General features: G+C 41.3%; 2 protein-coding genes across 2 annotated transcripts in view; one reads left to right on the top strand and one right to left on the bottom strand.

Annotated features, from left to right (window-relative positions):
- FIG4 (FIG4 phosphoinositide 5-phosphatase) overlaps positions 1-13,646 on the bottom strand; it is a 63,010-nt gene extending 49,364 nt beyond the window's left edge. The window contains exons 1-3 of the mRNA XM_074150623.1: positions 13,581-13,646; positions 2,509-2,607; positions 1,737-1,860 (exon numbers count right to left, since the gene is read on the bottom strand). Coding sequence (XP_074006724.1) covers positions 1,737-1,860; positions 2,509-2,607; positions 13,581-13,646 — 289 coding nt within the window. The remainder of the gene's footprint in view (positions 1-1,736; positions 1,861-2,508; positions 2,608-13,580) is intronic.
- A 1,786-nt stretch (positions 13,647-15,432) lies between these two features.
- Positions 15,433-16,783, top strand: part of AK9 (adenylate kinase 9) — a 61,547-nt gene continuing 60,196 nt past the window's right edge. The window contains exon 1 of the mRNA XM_074150826.1: positions 15,433-15,549. Within this exon, the coding sequence (XP_074006927.1) occupies positions 15,433-15,549 (117 nt within the window). The remainder of the gene's footprint in view (positions 15,550-16,783) is intronic.

The following is a 16,783-nucleotide window of genomic DNA, read 5'->3' as shown; positions in this document are numbered from 1 at the left end:
CCCCGAACCCAAATTTGTATAGGCAGCAGTAAGTTTTAATAACTAATAAATTACAAGAGTTAGCTCTTGGAGGTAACTGCTTCGAAGCGTTGCTACTAGTGAAGAGCCTGAAACTCAGTTACTGCTGCACTGTCAAAAAATATATTAACTAGGGGGAAAACCCCTCACAATTCACATTTTTACCTGTATTTATATTCAGTTCTTTTAGCTTTGCATTATAAATTAAAGAAGGATGAGCAAAGCACACATTTTCCTCTCTGTCACTGCTGGAGGCTGCAATGTGAGCGAATGAACTGCGATTCTTTTCTTCTGCCTTATTAGCCCCCCTTGGAAAAATACTCTCACCTGCACAAGGACAGGAGACCCTGCTGACAATAAGAAACAGTCTTTCATTTGAAGCAGCCAGACTATTGAATTTCAATTGTTAAATAGCAGTCAAAGTTCTTCCTTTATCCTCCAGGTACAGAAATCACTTACATGAACACTCTCTATCCTTTGAATTTCACTAAATGTTATACCAAAATCTGATAAGAAACCCAGCCCTTTCCCTTGCCCTGGTTCTCTCCATGTAAAAGTGATTTCTACTTCTGAACACTATGCAGTGAACCACAACTTAGCCTATCGGCACCCTCATTCTGAGTGCACTGCATGCACTGTCTCTGGTTAATGAAATAACTGGAGAACAGAACAAAGCTGTCCTTTCCAATTCTACAAAAAATAGCCCTGTCCTTCTGACCTGAGCCAGGAGGCAGAAATAAATGACCAATTACATTCCCTCAAATTACATATTTATACAGATATGATTAGATTGAATCAAGATGGAAGATGTCTAAAGCATATACTTTAAAAGTGCAAGATAATCTGAAGATCACTAAGAGAGCATGTTACTTCTAATAAAGTAACCTAGAAATAGTACACCGTATCTGATAACCAATACATTTGTCCAGCTACAGAATAGAAACTCTCCTGCTAAGAAGAGTACATACAAACATACTGAATATATTATCACATATTTAGATAGTGAGCACTGATGGCTTGTGCAAAAAGAGCCAATGCTGCAAGATTGTTAGAAGATTCTTTAGGTTTACGCATGTTATTAACACTTCTAAATTAATAAGAAACATAAACCTCATCAGAGGAATTTCTGAAAAGTGGATCCATCGATAAGTTCCAAAATACTTTATAGACAAAAAGAATATAGAAGAAAGCTATTAAATTTTTGAAGCAATTCTCTAGGATTATTGTCAGCTGATCAGCATTTAAAAATTCAGTTGACCTAGTCAGTGATACTTGCTCAAACATGAAAAAGGAATATTTAAATATGTCACTGCAAAAAGTTAACCAACAAAAGAAAATGAAGTCATCTTCCTGAATAGTGTGTGATGAAGAAATAAAACCTCTGGAATTCAGGTGATTTGTATCCTACAATCAGTTGATTTTGGTGAGATTTTTAATCAAGCTTCTAGAAATAGCTTCTGGCTATTTCCTAGATCCCTCCCTTAGTGACAAAAAAAGAGACCAGTTACAGCACAATTCTCACCTCTGTACTGCCCACCTGCTTTTGCGAAATACACAAAAATGTATTTATCTTTGAGAATGAAATTTCTCAATCCTCTTCACTTTAAAATAAATAAATAAATAAAATCAAGGGGAGACAGAAAGATACACAGTGCAACACAGTAAGCATTACCTGCTTAAGAAATAAATCATTTTGTAAAACCAAACAAAACACTTACCTACTATACCAAAAGCAGAAACAGCTCGAGATAACCCAGAAGAGCCCTTCTGCCCAATCTTTGTTCTGTTTCCCAGGTCTAAACGGCCAAGAAGTTCCCTCACCTCTTGTTGCGTATATACATGCTTTAAAATAAAAAGTCACTTAAGTTACTGCTTTGGTAGTTCAATGTTATTTCATGTCAGAGAATAGTAGTAGTTACTTAAAACAAAATTCTGCTCTACATGCTGTCTCCTATTTCAGTCCTACCAACAGGCACAAGTTTTTTTACACACAAAACTCACCATTCACTACAACAGAAATAGTCATTGTCACACATGAATTCAAATATTTCTACATCTTAAGTGTTAAGATTTTAAACCATAAACTTCCTGGAAAGGAATTAAGTCTTATTCTATTGTGTACATTAAAACTCTTGTTGCTGCTGTTTATTTTGTTTCAGATATGATATATCAGAAACACTAAAAATTTAGCTCGATAGTAATTAAATGTCTTTTTCACTTAGAACAGCATAGCTGAAAATAAAACCATTGGGAGCATACACGTAATAAACTGAAAAACTTGGAAAAAACAACCTGATCTAGTTGACATAACTCTGAGCATGGGTGTAGGACTAGACCACCTCCAGCTATCTCCTCCAACCTCAATTGTTATATGATTCTGCTGCATACCTTTGTTGAAACAGATTAAATCTAATATTCACGTTCAGCTCAATATACTCAGTATTATTTGAAATAACTGAAAAAAAAAAACCTAAATAGAGAGGCACTCACCTTATCATCAATTATAACCAAATCCTTTGGTTCAGTGCGATCTATTTTCAAAACACGGTATTTGGTTTCTGCAGGATTACTTCCAACGAGAAAATACCGCTACATTAAAAAAAAAGAAAAAAGTCAGAATATTATACAAGATAAAGAAACCAAAGCCCACTGTAACATAAGACATCAACAATGTCATTTATATAGTTTCTAGACTAGACCCATTTCAATTAACATAAAATGTCTAATATTCCATATGGACTGTTAATAAACTGGTTTAGACATCTGTACCTTAAGTAGGCATATTTGTATACAATCAACCTTTACAAATTAAAAGACCTCACTCTCCCCAGTGTACAAGGAGGAAAAATTTTTAAAACTGAGGAAAGGTGAAAACCTGTTTAGAGAAGAAAAAAATGCAACTTACACCAGGTACTGACCAACTACGTCCTGCTCCAGCCACTACTGTCTTCCCATTTGCAATGCCAAATTTAGCAGGTTATACACACAAGCTTGCAACTTTTCATGATCTAAAACTTCTGTTGCTATATTGTAGTCCATTGCTATTTCTGCCAACTACTCTTTCCTAGTCCACACTAAACACAGAAAAAATGCAAGTACTTCTGTACTGCAAGTTTTCTTCATTTTTATTTATATTTGCTATGATAAACTTCTCACCAATATTCTTCCACAACACTCAAGTTTAATGGAACCAGGTGTTTGGTTTTTTTTAAAGACTAGCTTTATTTCTCATTTGAAATATGAAAGACAAACCACAGATAAACAAATGTGTCCATTTCTCATTTAAGGTTATCAAACTATAAATGATTTTTTACATTTAGAGGAATTAACAGTGAGCACAGGTTGCAAGACTGACTTGCTACAAGTATCTCTCATTTTACTAATTCATTTAATCAGTGTGGTGCTACCACACAGCAAGGTATAACTCATTAATAATGCTCAGCCTAGTAGGAAAGCATGGCAAATTCATGTGGATCTATGCAGCCAGCTCTTAACTTTAGAAGTCACATGGATCTAAGATGTGCGAGAGGAAATCAATAACATTCACACAGAACTCAGAATTTCATAATTTATACCAATTACACATTAAGAAACATCTTTGATGTCAAAATATTTAAGGTGGAAGAATAACTTAAAGCCCTCTTCAGTTTCATTGAAATCACAAAAACATCTAGATAGTCAGTAAGCTCTAAAAAATAAAATGCAATACTTAACTTTAAGAGGTATAAAAGGAAAAACCTCTAACTCCCGGCTCCACCTTGTACACTGACATTACAGTGGCAAGTTTTGCTGTTTACTTTTAAATGATAGCAAAGAAGGCCCTTCAAAGCCATATGCCATCACGGCACTCCCTCACTGAAGCCTTTGAGGCAGTACTTTGGAACAGGAAACTGTTCCCTACTGGCTGTTTTTGCAGGGATGGGCTAAACAAGGCTCCCCAGCCTGCCCTCCTCAGAGTATCCTCCGCAGGAGATCCCTTAGTGCCAAGATCTTGTGCTCCCCAGGAGAGAAATCATAATGACAGGGAGCAGGTCAGAGCCCCCACTGCGTGGCACGGAATGGCACAAAGGTGGAGGATGGACCTCTTCTGCTGGTATCACCCACCAGCAAGAAACATCAAGCCACTAAGACAGTCACTTGCTTAGACCATGCCATCATAACATAGTCCTTTTTCCTCATGATGTAGAAAGTGAATGGGCAGAGGGAATTAATTTGTAACACATTGTATTGTATTACAAATACACTGTATTCACTTGTGATACAAATTTAAGAGAGCTGCTTCTCTATTTGTAGAAAACTGTTAATTACTTAAAGCTAAACAATTTTAAGTAGTAGTCCATAATACTGCAATAGAGTGATCTCGCCCCCTGTGCAGCTCATTAAATGAGTGTAATTTCTTCCTATAGGTTGGAACAAGCAACAAGTCATCCTGAACAAGAACAGAACAGTACAACTTTAAGACGCTTGTCCATACAGCAGTTTGGACCAAAGACCACATTTAAAACTGGAATGTGACACATGGGCAGGGGTGGTGATGGTGGGGAGAGATGGATGCAGAGTTGCAAATGTATTACTAAGGTAGCTTAGCCGGATAGTTCTCCATGTCCATTTTAAAAGACCTATAAAGCATAAGGAAGCGCTATGAGGAACTATCACTCACATCACCTCTGCAGCTGCTATAGTGAGCTTTGCACAGCCATGGTGCCAGCTTCAAGAGCTTAGAACAGCAGCACAGTGGGATTCGATGAGAAGTAACTCTATCTGCAGACTACGGCAGCAACCACCATAGTGAATGGTACTTAACAAGTTCTCTTTGAAGTCCTTTAAGGACTAATTCAGGGGGTTTGTTTTAAGTTAGAAAGCTAGACTAATATATTAAGGAAGGTGAGTTGAGAACAGTGTCAAAACCCAGCATCAATGGACTTACAGAAGCCACCTTCTCAGAAAGCCAAAATTATACTTCTACTTGGGAAGTTTTCAGGACCCGCTGACAATCAACAACCCCAGAATTACTCTAAAAACAGCACGATATGCCAGCTCATATTCAACCTTCAAGATCTGAAATGAAAACAAAGACGATAGGAAAACTAACAATGCAAAGATTAAACAAGAAAAAAAAAAGGCATTTCAGCATGAGCTGCTTCTGCTACCTAATTTATGCATCTAATGAATAAATAAGTCTGTCTCACTGGATGATACAGAGCACAAATAAAACCATATCAGTGACATGTACTGCAATTAAATTTGCCATCGTGCAAATACTGGGGCAGAATAAAGAAAAATACCAAATCAACACAACACTGAGCATGTAGCATCAAATAAATTAATTTCTGAGGTTGTAATATAATTGCAAAATTAATCAAAGCTAAAATGCACTGTACGGCTTACAGCTATTTTGATTAACAGAAATCGTTACAGTAAAAGAAATGAGAATCCACAGGTAAGCTACAGAAACCTTTCTGGGAGTTTCTATCCTATTCTCTTATTCTGTTAAGTTGAACTGAATAAATTGAAGCATTTTCCAAATGTCTCAAACGATCCCACTCCACAGCAAAGCCACTGCATTTAGATAAATGGATGACCTTGACCAACAGAGTACTCTCTCAACAGAACAGTACGCTAGGAGAAACTGTGCAGACTTCCTCACAAACACCCTGCCAAAGTCGTTCAACCATCACCTGAGATGAAACATGCTGTTTCCAGGATTAGTCTGCCCTTGGCCTCGCTGAAACTTGTTAACAAGTGGATTTTACCAACCACGGCAGTGCACCATGCAGGTACTTGCCTATGAGATCTGGACTGAAAGCTTAATTTATTGCACAATTATCACTAAGCAACCACAAGATGGGAACAATCATTAGTCACTTCCACCTGGGACTGAGTTTTAACCAAAGCAATCCAATTGAAAGTCTTTACACCCTCTTTTATCAATCCTTTGATTCAGTCAAATGAATAAAAATAGCTTCTTCTAAAAGGAGTATAAACAAAATGAAAAACTTCTTACTGCAAACTGTTGTTCATAATGGCAGGATAATAGCAGGATAAAGTTCTGAAATCAAACATTCTGCCCACAATTTTTAATTTTTTTTTCTTTAAGAAGATTACTTTGTAGAACTCCTGGTCTAAAACTATGAATTGCTTCTTTGTATAAACTAATTATCACTAAGAAGCGTTAGCACTTTAAAGAATTTATTTCACTCATCAGTTTAAAAGCAACATACAGCTTAATCAGGAGGAAAAAAAATAAAAGTGAAAATACACTAAAAATTAATTGAAAAATACGGCACTCCACTAATACAGCCAATTCTTAAACCTGCAAATAGCATGAAGGAAACACTTCAGAACTTACGCAAAATGCTTGGAAAGGATACCCATCGAGCCCATGGATATGTCTAAAAGCGCAAAGCCCTTAGGACACGCAGTGGGTTGCCCTGGGGCAGCTGTCGCCCCCCTCAACCCCAGCCACTCTCCCGCTCCCCTCCTCAACAGCACAGGCGGAGAAAAGGAGACGGAAAAGGTGATGGGTCGAGGTAAGGACAGGGAGATTGCCTAACATTTACCAGCACAGGGGAAAGACACCTGACCTGGGGGAAAAGTAAGTAATTTATTGACAACTAAAATACGTTCTGAGAGCAAGAAACAAAGATAAATTAAAACAACTCCCGCCCCCTTCTTCCCAGGTACAGCTTCACCCCTGATTCCTCCACCTTCCCCCTGCCCTGAGCAGCGCAGGTGGGTGGGAAATGAGGGGGTTGCAGTCAGTTGCTAACAGTTCCTCTCTGCTGCTGCTTCCACCTCACGCTTTTCACACCTCCAGCGTGGGTCCTCTCCACAGGCTGCAGCTCCTTCAGGAAATGTCCCCCTGCTCAAGCGTGGTGCCCCCCCTGGGGGTCCCTGCTGTGGCGCCTGGAGCACCTCCTCCTTCACTGATCTTGGTCTCTGCAGGGCCTCTTCTCTCACATTTTTCCTCACTCTTCTCTCTCCCAGCTGCCACATAGCATTTTTTTAACTCCTTCTCAATTACATTATTATGCCCTGTGGTGGGTCAGCTGGAACCGGCTGTGTTTGGTCCAGGGCAGCCCCGGCCTCTCCTCACAGAGGCCGCCCTGCAGCCCCTCAGCACCCGCACCCAACACAGGAAGGTATTTATGTGCCAGTCACACTTTCTGTCAAACTAAAGAAACACCCCGGGTTGCCAGATGAGGAGCCTTCACGTGGATGCTGGCTTTGGACCAGCATGCTATTTTCTCTCTGCTTTAACTTACAGTTAACTGGGCAGTGCGATGGTAGCTGCCACCAAACCCCCACCCTCCTTCACAACAGGCATAAAGTTATGCAAGGAAAAGCCTCTTCCTCAACCTTTTTATGGTAGTTTCAATATGTACTGCACTGGATTGTAGAACAGAAATCTTCAAGGCATAAACAAGATATTAAATAGGGCTAAAAAAGGTATAGGTTCAGCGTTTTTTCTCTACTACACCAAAGGAGGGGGGAAAAATAATTACACCTGGATGTAAGGTACAGCAAAAACTCTACTATGTTCTTTCTTTCTTTCTATAGAACCTATAGAACCTACAGCATTCAAGACTATCTATCTTTCATCTCTCATAGAAAATGGCAGAATGACATGAGGAAAGGAAGAGACGATAAGGGCCAAAGAGAGGTACCTGAAAACAGCAACAATTCAGTTGGCCTCCTGTTTGCTTCCCATAATCTGTTGAAACTGTTCAAAAGAAGCTCTTTCAAGATGAGAAATTTTAATAACATACCCCGCAAAGCACTGTTCTCGGGACACGTAGGAATGGCTAACCACTCTGTGTTCTATAGCCACAGCATTCAGTAATCCCCTCTTGTCCCAGAGCAACGAAAGCTTTTTGCTCCCAAACAGGACTTCGCTCTTGCTGCTCCACTGAGGGGTTCCTCAGGATTCTCCCTTTTAACTTTTCAGCTAAATCTATTAACCATCAATCTACAGATCTTCCTTTAGCCAAATATTTCTCCCCTCTTTAGCATCTATTCTGCTGGAATGCTTTCAGAAACATAAGTATCTGGATGCCTTTTCAGCACTTACTTCAATAGACTAAAGAAATGTTGCTGTCCCTTTGCTCCTCCTGAGACATCTCTAGCATCTGTTACCTCACTAGACCTTCACTGGACCTGTTCCCGGTTGAATTCTTATTTCTTAAATGAATACGGGCAGAAAATGTACACACTATACCATACAAGGTCTCATTATAGAGGTACATTAGTATTTCTCAGTAATGACCACACCTGCCATTTTCAGAGTTGTACCTCATCAGCAGCACCTCCCACCCCTTCTTCAGATAAAACATGTAGATCATCCTCCTCCTCTGCTGCTTCTGAATTGATAAACTCTCAACAAACTTTTATTGGTGTGTAATCTATCCTGAGGTGCGCAAAGTTTCATAGTACCCCAGTCTATTTAAAAGTATTTATCTACTTCTAAAGCTCATCATCATTTCTTGCTATCTCTGATCATCCTAATTATCAGCAATATTTCAAAACTCTAATCAGAGCTGGCCCACATTTTGGGCTAATAACATTACTGAAAATACTGAAGTATATCAGTCCTAAAACTATTACTTGGGGAAAAAAAAAAAAAAAAAAAAATCAACCCTATGAAACAATTCCTTGTTCACTTCACACTGACTTCTCTACTAACCTCCCTTCTTCAATTAGCAAAACCAGAGATTTTCCTTGTGGCACTGCACCTCCACAGAAGATTCGGTTTAAATACATATGGTCATCTAATTTTTAGATGAGGAAGTGCAAAACAACCAGGTTAATCTGATAGCATCTATGTAAGTCTAGACTGCATTTTATGTCATTTATCTTTATTTTCCATTACTTTCCTATAGAAAATTATGTACAGGACTTCAGAATGGATTAAATATTCTATTTGTTGTGTTCCAGTCACAGCACCATCCTTGACTTCATGAAAATATTTAGTCATTCCACTGTTTAGTATGCCTGTCTTCAAATTTTCATGTTGAATATATTTAATTTCATTGCTACACCACCACGGATTGTTCCCTTTTTCATAACCTTATTCTTGTTACTTATTTTATCTTCACCCCTCGTTCAGTACATTTGTACTCGTAAAGTAAATTCTTACTTTAAACAAGGAAAAATACTCATTTAGTATTAGGGCCATAAAACTTCATTTTGAAAATAAAAAATAGTGATAGAAAATACCTATTTTTCTTCATCCTTCCATTACCTTTAAATACATCAATCTGCCATCATTTATCCACAAACCCCTCATCACCCTTCCATCCAGAAAATTGGATTCACAACAAAACCAAATCTATAAGAGTACCTCTCTCCTGTTGATCTAGTGACTACAGGATGTCACCCAGAAATAAAACATATGTCACCAAACCAACTTAGGCAGACATTTGAAGGCACAGATTTCACAACCAGTATGGTGCTACCACTTTTGAACTTTATTTTTGTTCTGCCTGAATAGCATATACCCTCAAAACTCATGCTGTTCTCATCACTGCTATTCCACTTAGTATCTGCCATAGTCATAAATGGTCTCAGATCCCACATACACCAGTTGATTAAGTCTCTCTATTTCATTGCCCACATATCTGGCAGTATATCAAGACATTTAAGACAGAAACAGTGGTTTCCTAAGTTTCACAAAACTCTGTCTCTTGTCCCAACTCCATCCTCTGCTCCATCATATCATCGCCATTCCTGGAACGCCATTACAGAGGAAATAGGACAATCAGCCAACAGGGGCTGTCTTCTGCTAATGTAACTATTCCAGACAGACCACATTGCACAGCCACTTCTAGCTCAAAAATTATGATTACCAATGGTTACCCAGTAAATTGTTCACTACTTTCAACGTTTGTTAAATTTGTCAGATAACCATCTATATAAGCCAGGGCACTTCATAACTCAGTAAAAACTCTGTAGCTTTTTCTGTGAAATCATCTTCCACATTAAAGTTTCTCCAGTTTGACCACAGACTAACTTCAGCATTAAATAAACAAATCTTGACTTTGTTAATCTAAAAATGTTCAAACTATTTTTAGAAGAAATGAAATTAAAAAAAAAAAAATCCCAACCGAACCCACGTAGTCTTCCCTGGGGAAAAGGGCAGAAACATCTCCAGGTAATTATGCTATTCACATTGTTTAATAATCTTGTGCAAGTCATTTGGATACTGTGGAGATGGAGAGTGTAGAAGAACCTGATTAGAATACAATAATATTAATTAAGCCTCATAATAACCTGAAAGATAGGCAAGTGATATGCCTTTATAGAGATGACACAAATTGACTTGTTCAATGTCACACCACCTCAGGGGAACGATAATTTCCAGTGAACTAACCTACAGCTTTCAGGTGGGCTTCATTTGGGCAAAACACAAAAGTTCCATCTTCTCCTGAAGAAGAGAAGAAAATATCTTTTGTTTCTTATTAGTCGTAGTGCTGAAATATCTTTACTGCCCTCTGGCGTGCATTTCAGCAGTAAATATATGCATAAAATGAAAGATAATTGGTATTGATCTGAATACAACTGTTTTGGTTCATTTTTATGACTACTTCTATCAAGCGTTCAACTTCCCAGGACAAACAGGAGACATAATTCACATCTCCATGGTATTTATTGACCCAAAGTATCAGTTTAAAAGGCAGGTCTCAGCAACTACCCCAAATATAAACTTTAATAGAAAATATAGAATTCTGCTTTGTTGCTTCAATGGACACTGTGAATTCAGCTCTCCTCACCTCTAGGAGTATTTCTTGTTTGACTCCAACAACGCTACCAGAGCCTTTCCTGTTTGACTTAAATAATGCTACCGCATTCTTAACTCTAAAAAAAACCAAACCAACCAACAAAACCAACCAAAAAACCCCTCCCTAACCATTTCCACTTTCTCATGCATTTTGTCTCTTCCTCCTTTAACATGGAGAGGTTTTACAGCAGTAAACAGTACGATCAGTGTAAACTCCACTGTGTTTCTCCCGCTGCCGACTGATGACTTAAGTCATCCCTTCCTTGCCCACTCAAGGTCTCCACAAGGAGCCTTAGGACACAGCTTCATGTTACCCTATATCAGATAAAACTCCTGGTCCCACACACTTACATCGTATCTAGCAAGCACATGGCCTTAGGGAATCAGAAGAGTAACCTGAACCAGAAGAAAGCTATTCAATTTTAGGTCTGGGTGATGATTCCGTCATACCAGTGACTAACAGTCACAGCTGGCGACTGCATAATTGTGAGATTTTATGCAAAGGAGGCTGCATGAGGGGTACCTCGGGGAGAAGAAGTGGGAACTTTTGTCAGCAGCCCAACGTGACACTGAATCAGCTGTAACACCACATTTCCCTCTAAAATTTTCTGTGACCTGATCAAGTCTGAAGCCCAGGTTTGGGCTCCTCAGTACAAGACAGACATTGACACGCAGAGTGAGTCCAGCAGAGAGCTACTGAGATGATCAGGAGGGCAGAGCACATGATGCACTGGGAGAACGGGGTTTTTTCAGCCCTCAGAAAGCTTTGGTAGGACCTTACTGCTGTCTAAAACTATCTAAGGAGAAGGTGTAGATACGACTCAGCCGAACTCCAAGGGATGAACAGTGGATGGACAAGATGCAACAGATACAAGGTGAAACACAGAAAATTCCAACACAAGGAATTTCTTCCCCACCCACCCCTCCATGTTGTGTTTTTTTTAAACCAGGAGGGCGATCAAGCACTAGAACATGTTGTCTGCAGAGACTGTAGAATCTGCATTCAAAACCCAGCTGGACACAGCCCTGACATCATGCTTTCATTGAATCTGCTTTGAGCAGGAGACTGGACTAGATGATCTCCAGAAATCCCTTCCAACCTACATGGATCTGTGATTTTATGAAGTGCATCATTCATTTTCAAGTAATTACTCCAAAAATGACTCCTATAGCATTCTTCTTTGAACAAAAAGGCCTAGAATTTGAATTTCAAAACTCAAAGGACTGTAACTCGCCATAGTATAGCATACTTTTTTATTTTTCAGTAAGAACATATAACCATATTCAAGGAAAGCATTCCATTTACATCCCCCACAAGAAGTGACTGAATTAACAGCTTTGAGACACCATTACTCAGCCGAGACATTTCAAGTGGCACGTGCTGATCCACAAACCACTGCCTCTCCTGCACGATCAAAGCCCTTCCGCCTCCTGGAGTGATCAGGACTGCTGGATCTGACCCTTACTGAATTCTGAAGACAACAAAGCTTTTGGGCAAGCCTGCCCATTTGAGCAGATGCTGCCAGCTACCGCTAGCCAGATGTGAAAGACTGTGGTTCCTGAGTTAACAGGATCAACTGGAGAGGCCTGGAGAACTGCAGCTAGCTGACAGAGCCCCAAAGCGTAATAGCGTCTCTGTAAACGGCAGGTTGTCTCTGTGCAACTGAGCCTTAAAACTGAGGGAAAATTAAGCCCGATATCCACGTGTGCCAGTCACAAAAAGCCAAATCTCAGCTCTCTGAAAGTGGTATGGGTTGTGAGCCAAGAACAGCTAAACTCAGTAATTCAGGACCTGATTCAGGAATCACCCACTGCCCTCCTCCAGTATAGCACGAACATAGTTGAAAATAAAATAACAAACAGCATTTTCCAGCAATGCTGAGAAAGACAGATTAAGGCGGCCATCAAAATTTCTTTAGGCATACGTGAAAACAAGTAACATCCTGGAAAGCAAGAGTAATCTCAATTTTTGCATTTACTGGTACCAATAATCCTGCATGCTTTAATCTGCCATTTTGGTATGTTCTCAAGAGGTTCCACTGGCTTCAGCAAGGAAACTATCTATTATCACTGCAGGAAACATCTGAACCTAGAACTGGAGCTAACTGTTGCGCTTAAAGCCGTGGTACCAAACTCTACCCAAAACTACCTTCAGTGAAAAAACATACTATGAAACCAGAGAGACGATCCAGGGACATTTGGTTGGGAGCTAAAGGGATAATAAACTCAGTGCTATTACCTCAGGTCATTTACACCAACAATCGCATTCTGGCTCACATGCTCATCACATGGCTAAAGAAGCGATCAGCACTTCAAGCTCCAACCCCCTTTTGCCCATGGCGGAGTACTGTGACCAGCACAGCCCTAGGGATTCTGCAGCAGAATATTCAGGAATGCTAAAAATCAACAGTTTACGGCCAGAGGTCAGACTGAAAACCCTGGGAGCTGCTTCACGTGAGAACTGAAATCCCTCAGAAGAAGTAAGTAGCCAGGCACGGGTGGTAAGCACTTCGGCCATCCTGTTTAAATTCTGAACTAGAAACCCTAATTCTTTAATTCTGGACAGCTTCGGCTGCCCAGTTTTAATTCGCCACAGCAGGAGTCAGCCCCGTGAGCCCGGCTGAGCGGGAACAACCCGGTCGCTGCGCCAACACCGCCACCGGCACCACCAGGGCTGCGGGGCCTAAACATCCCGGCCTCACGGCCGGCAGCGCCCGCTGTGGCCGGGCGGGGCTCCTCTCGCCCCCCCCCCCCCGGGAGCGGCGGCGGGGCAGACGCTACTTACAGCCCTGGTCTCGTACAGCACCAGCTTCTGCACGGAGCTGATCATGGGGGCGGCGGCCGCCGGCATGGCGGCAGCGCAGGGCTCGGGCCTTGCCCCGGTACAAGGCACGGCGGGGGCAGGCGGGGCGGAGGGGGGCTGCCGGCCAACAGCCGAGGGAGGGAGAAGCTGAGCTCCCGCCGGGACGAGGTGGGGGGACGAGGTGGGGGGACGCGACGGGGCTAGAGACCGAGAACCAGCCCCAACGGCCCACTGCCGGGACGGGTGGGAACCGGAAGTGCCGGCACGCCACCGCGCAGGCGCGCTCGTGCAGCGGGGAGAGAGGGCGCCTGCGCTGGCGCCCGCCGGGGAGCCGCCTCACGCGTGGCCCCCCGTCGGCGGTGCGGCGGGGGCGGGCAGTCGGGGCAGGCCGGGGAGCCGAGGCGGCAGTCGCCGCCGCTCCCGCCGGGCCCCGCTGGCTGCGGGGTCAGCACCGGGAACAGCTCCGAAGCGCCGTCCCCCTCCCCGCCTTCATCCTCTTCCCGAGGGGGCGGGGCTAAGGGGAGGGGGGCGGAGCTCGTCGGTTGCCCGGGTTACCGGGGTACACAAACCGGTGGCGGCGGCCGTTGCGCCCTCACTCCCGCCCCCCCCCCCGTCACCCCGCACTTCGCTCGACGTAAGTGACGTCCCCCTCACCGTCACCTGCCCCCACGGCCCTGAGGGGAACAGGCCGCGGGCATCGCCCGGGCGCTGCCGGGCAGGGGCCTGCTGGCGGGGCCGGGAGGGGAAGCAAGGCCGTGCCAGGCATTTCATCAGGGCGGGGGGGTCCGGTTTGTTTCTTTGGTTCGGTTGGGGTGGTTATTGTAATTGGGAAGTCGCCCCTTAATTGTCAAGGCTTGGGAAGGAGAGAAACTGCCAGGAACACCAGGTGAAGTTCAGCCAGTGAGTTTCCCTGAGAGAAACGGAGGGTTGGTCTGTCCCTTAAAATGCTGTCCCTTACCGTTCAGAAGGTCTTACTCCAAAAGTGTCAGAATGCTTTGATTTCATGTTTCAAAACGGACCTTTTCAGATTTTCATGCTGAAGTTTTTTTTAATTTAAAAATGACTGGAGGGGGTGGGGATTTGGGGTTTGAGACTTAAGTAACCCTCTAAAGAAAGCGAGGGTTGTGTTCTTCAAACCACGCTTCATTGAGCTCCTCGTGACTCCATTTGTTTGAAAGGCCACCCAAATTTTGCTCCAGCTTACCTTAACGAGAAACTTGTTTGTGTTTCACTCTGTTGCGTAGCCCTGGGTGTGCGATCTCTTGCAGTCCTGGAAGAGCTGGGATTTATGAGAGAATTGCAGAACAGATCGTGAACTATGATTTAATTCTGCAAAACCTTATTTGTGTACCTAGCTGTGGACATAGCAAGTAGTTCCATTGACCAGAATGGGGCTCTTCCGTGTCTGAAGCTCAGAACTGAAAGTCTTAGCAGGGCCATGGTCCATTTCAGGGACCAGAGAGAAGTTACAACTGTGTGGTAATTGGAACAGGAAGAAAAAGGCAATGAAACAACTACCTGCTGTTTAAAAAAGAGCTACAGACAGTTTGAGAGTCAGGAAGAGGTCATTATCAACAACCATGTAGTTGCAGCTGGGTATCAGGGGTGGTTCCAACAATCCCTCACTTTTCAGAAGTGACTCTTCTCTTGGTAATGGATGCATTGTGTATGTTCTCTAATGGTTTTTCTTCTTATAACAGCTTTTCTAACAAAGCAATTTGCCTTGTATCACATTATTATTCAGTTCCACTTTAAAGTATGTGCCATTTTACACATATGTAAGCTACTGTATTTTATAACAAGCTTTTTTTTTTCTCCCAATCTTAGATAATATATGGCTTCACAAGAGGAAAAACATCATCAGCCCTTTGTAGACATCTTCAATGAAGACGAAGCTGAAAAATCCTTTCTGTTGTCCAAGCCTGCTTGCTTAATTATCCTTGGAAAGCCAGTAAGATGTCTAATAGAAGTTTTTTCTTCAGATATTCTGCTAACAATTTTACTTTTCCTTTCAAAACATTAGTTTAGTAACATTGCTAAAAAGATCAAAGACCTACTTTTTATCTTTTCCACTTTGCAAACCCTGCAGAGTGTGGTAAAGATTCTGATCTTAATGAGGCCAGTTTTTGGCCTGAGTGACCATTCAATTACAATTAGAAGTGTTACTGTAATTAAAAGTCACGTGTTGGTCAAAAAGTTTCTTTGCTTTTCACATCAGCAACTGGACTGTTTTTATGTTATTTCAGTATTCTAACTTTTAAAAAAACTCAGCGGGTTAAAGACATAAATAGGCATAAAAGAACCTTCAGGTTAATGTACTGACTTAAAAACATGCAATGAGATATTACATATGTAAATGAACTTTGACATAATTATATGTCATTTATTTGGGAATAACTGAAATCCATCAAGGTGTCCTGATAGGGAAATTTGTACTATATTTTAACTATAATTCAAGGTCTCTCTTTTTCTCAAATAATTTCTGGCCTCCATTGATGTTTTGTAATCAAAAACTTCTCAGATTTTTTTCTCAAATGCAGGAGACTCTACAGGTGGTTTTACATTAGTGTCTTAGTTCACTAAAGGGGGTTCTTTTTTGGTGCAAGCTTGCCTTATGTCTATACTGAATCTGGTATATGCTTAAACACACCACTGGTGCTCTGGAAGCTGCAATGAAAGTGTGAACACAAGGTCCTCTAGCAGCTTGCCCTCTGCATTCATGTGTGATTTCTGTTAGGTACATGAAAAAGGTAACTTTACATTTTTATAGACCAAACCATCATAAAATACTCATTGAAAGACAATGCAAAACAAAAAAAAAGAAGTTTATATTCTTATCTGAAATCATTGCCTTCAGTAGATACTTGATATTATTGCAAATTTTAACAAAGGGTTGAAATTGCACAGGCCTGGCCAAGAGGACAGGGAATTAAATATTCTATTTTTATTATAATATCTTTTATTTATATGTCTGATGTGTAGAGCATCTATTGTAAATAAGATACTTCTTTGAAGCTAAAAGCATAATGCCATTAAAGCAAAATGAAACACACATATCCACATCTCTAAGATGTAAGGTATGACGAGGCTGGAGTGTTTGCCGATGCACTGTTAACTGGGAGTGTGATTTATTTATGGTTTTTTACTATTTCTTTATCACAAAATTTATTTAGGGCAAACAGACT

This window comes from Numenius arquata, chromosome 7 (assembly GCF_964106895.1).
Source record: "Numenius arquata chromosome 7, bNumArq3.hap1.1, whole genome shotgun sequence".
NCBI classification, from domain to species: Eukaryota; Metazoa; Chordata; class Aves; order Charadriiformes; family Scolopacidae; genus Numenius; species Numenius arquata.
The sequence above is the reverse complement of the archived record's forward strand: the minus strand, read 5'-3'. Positions and strand labels throughout refer to the sequence as shown.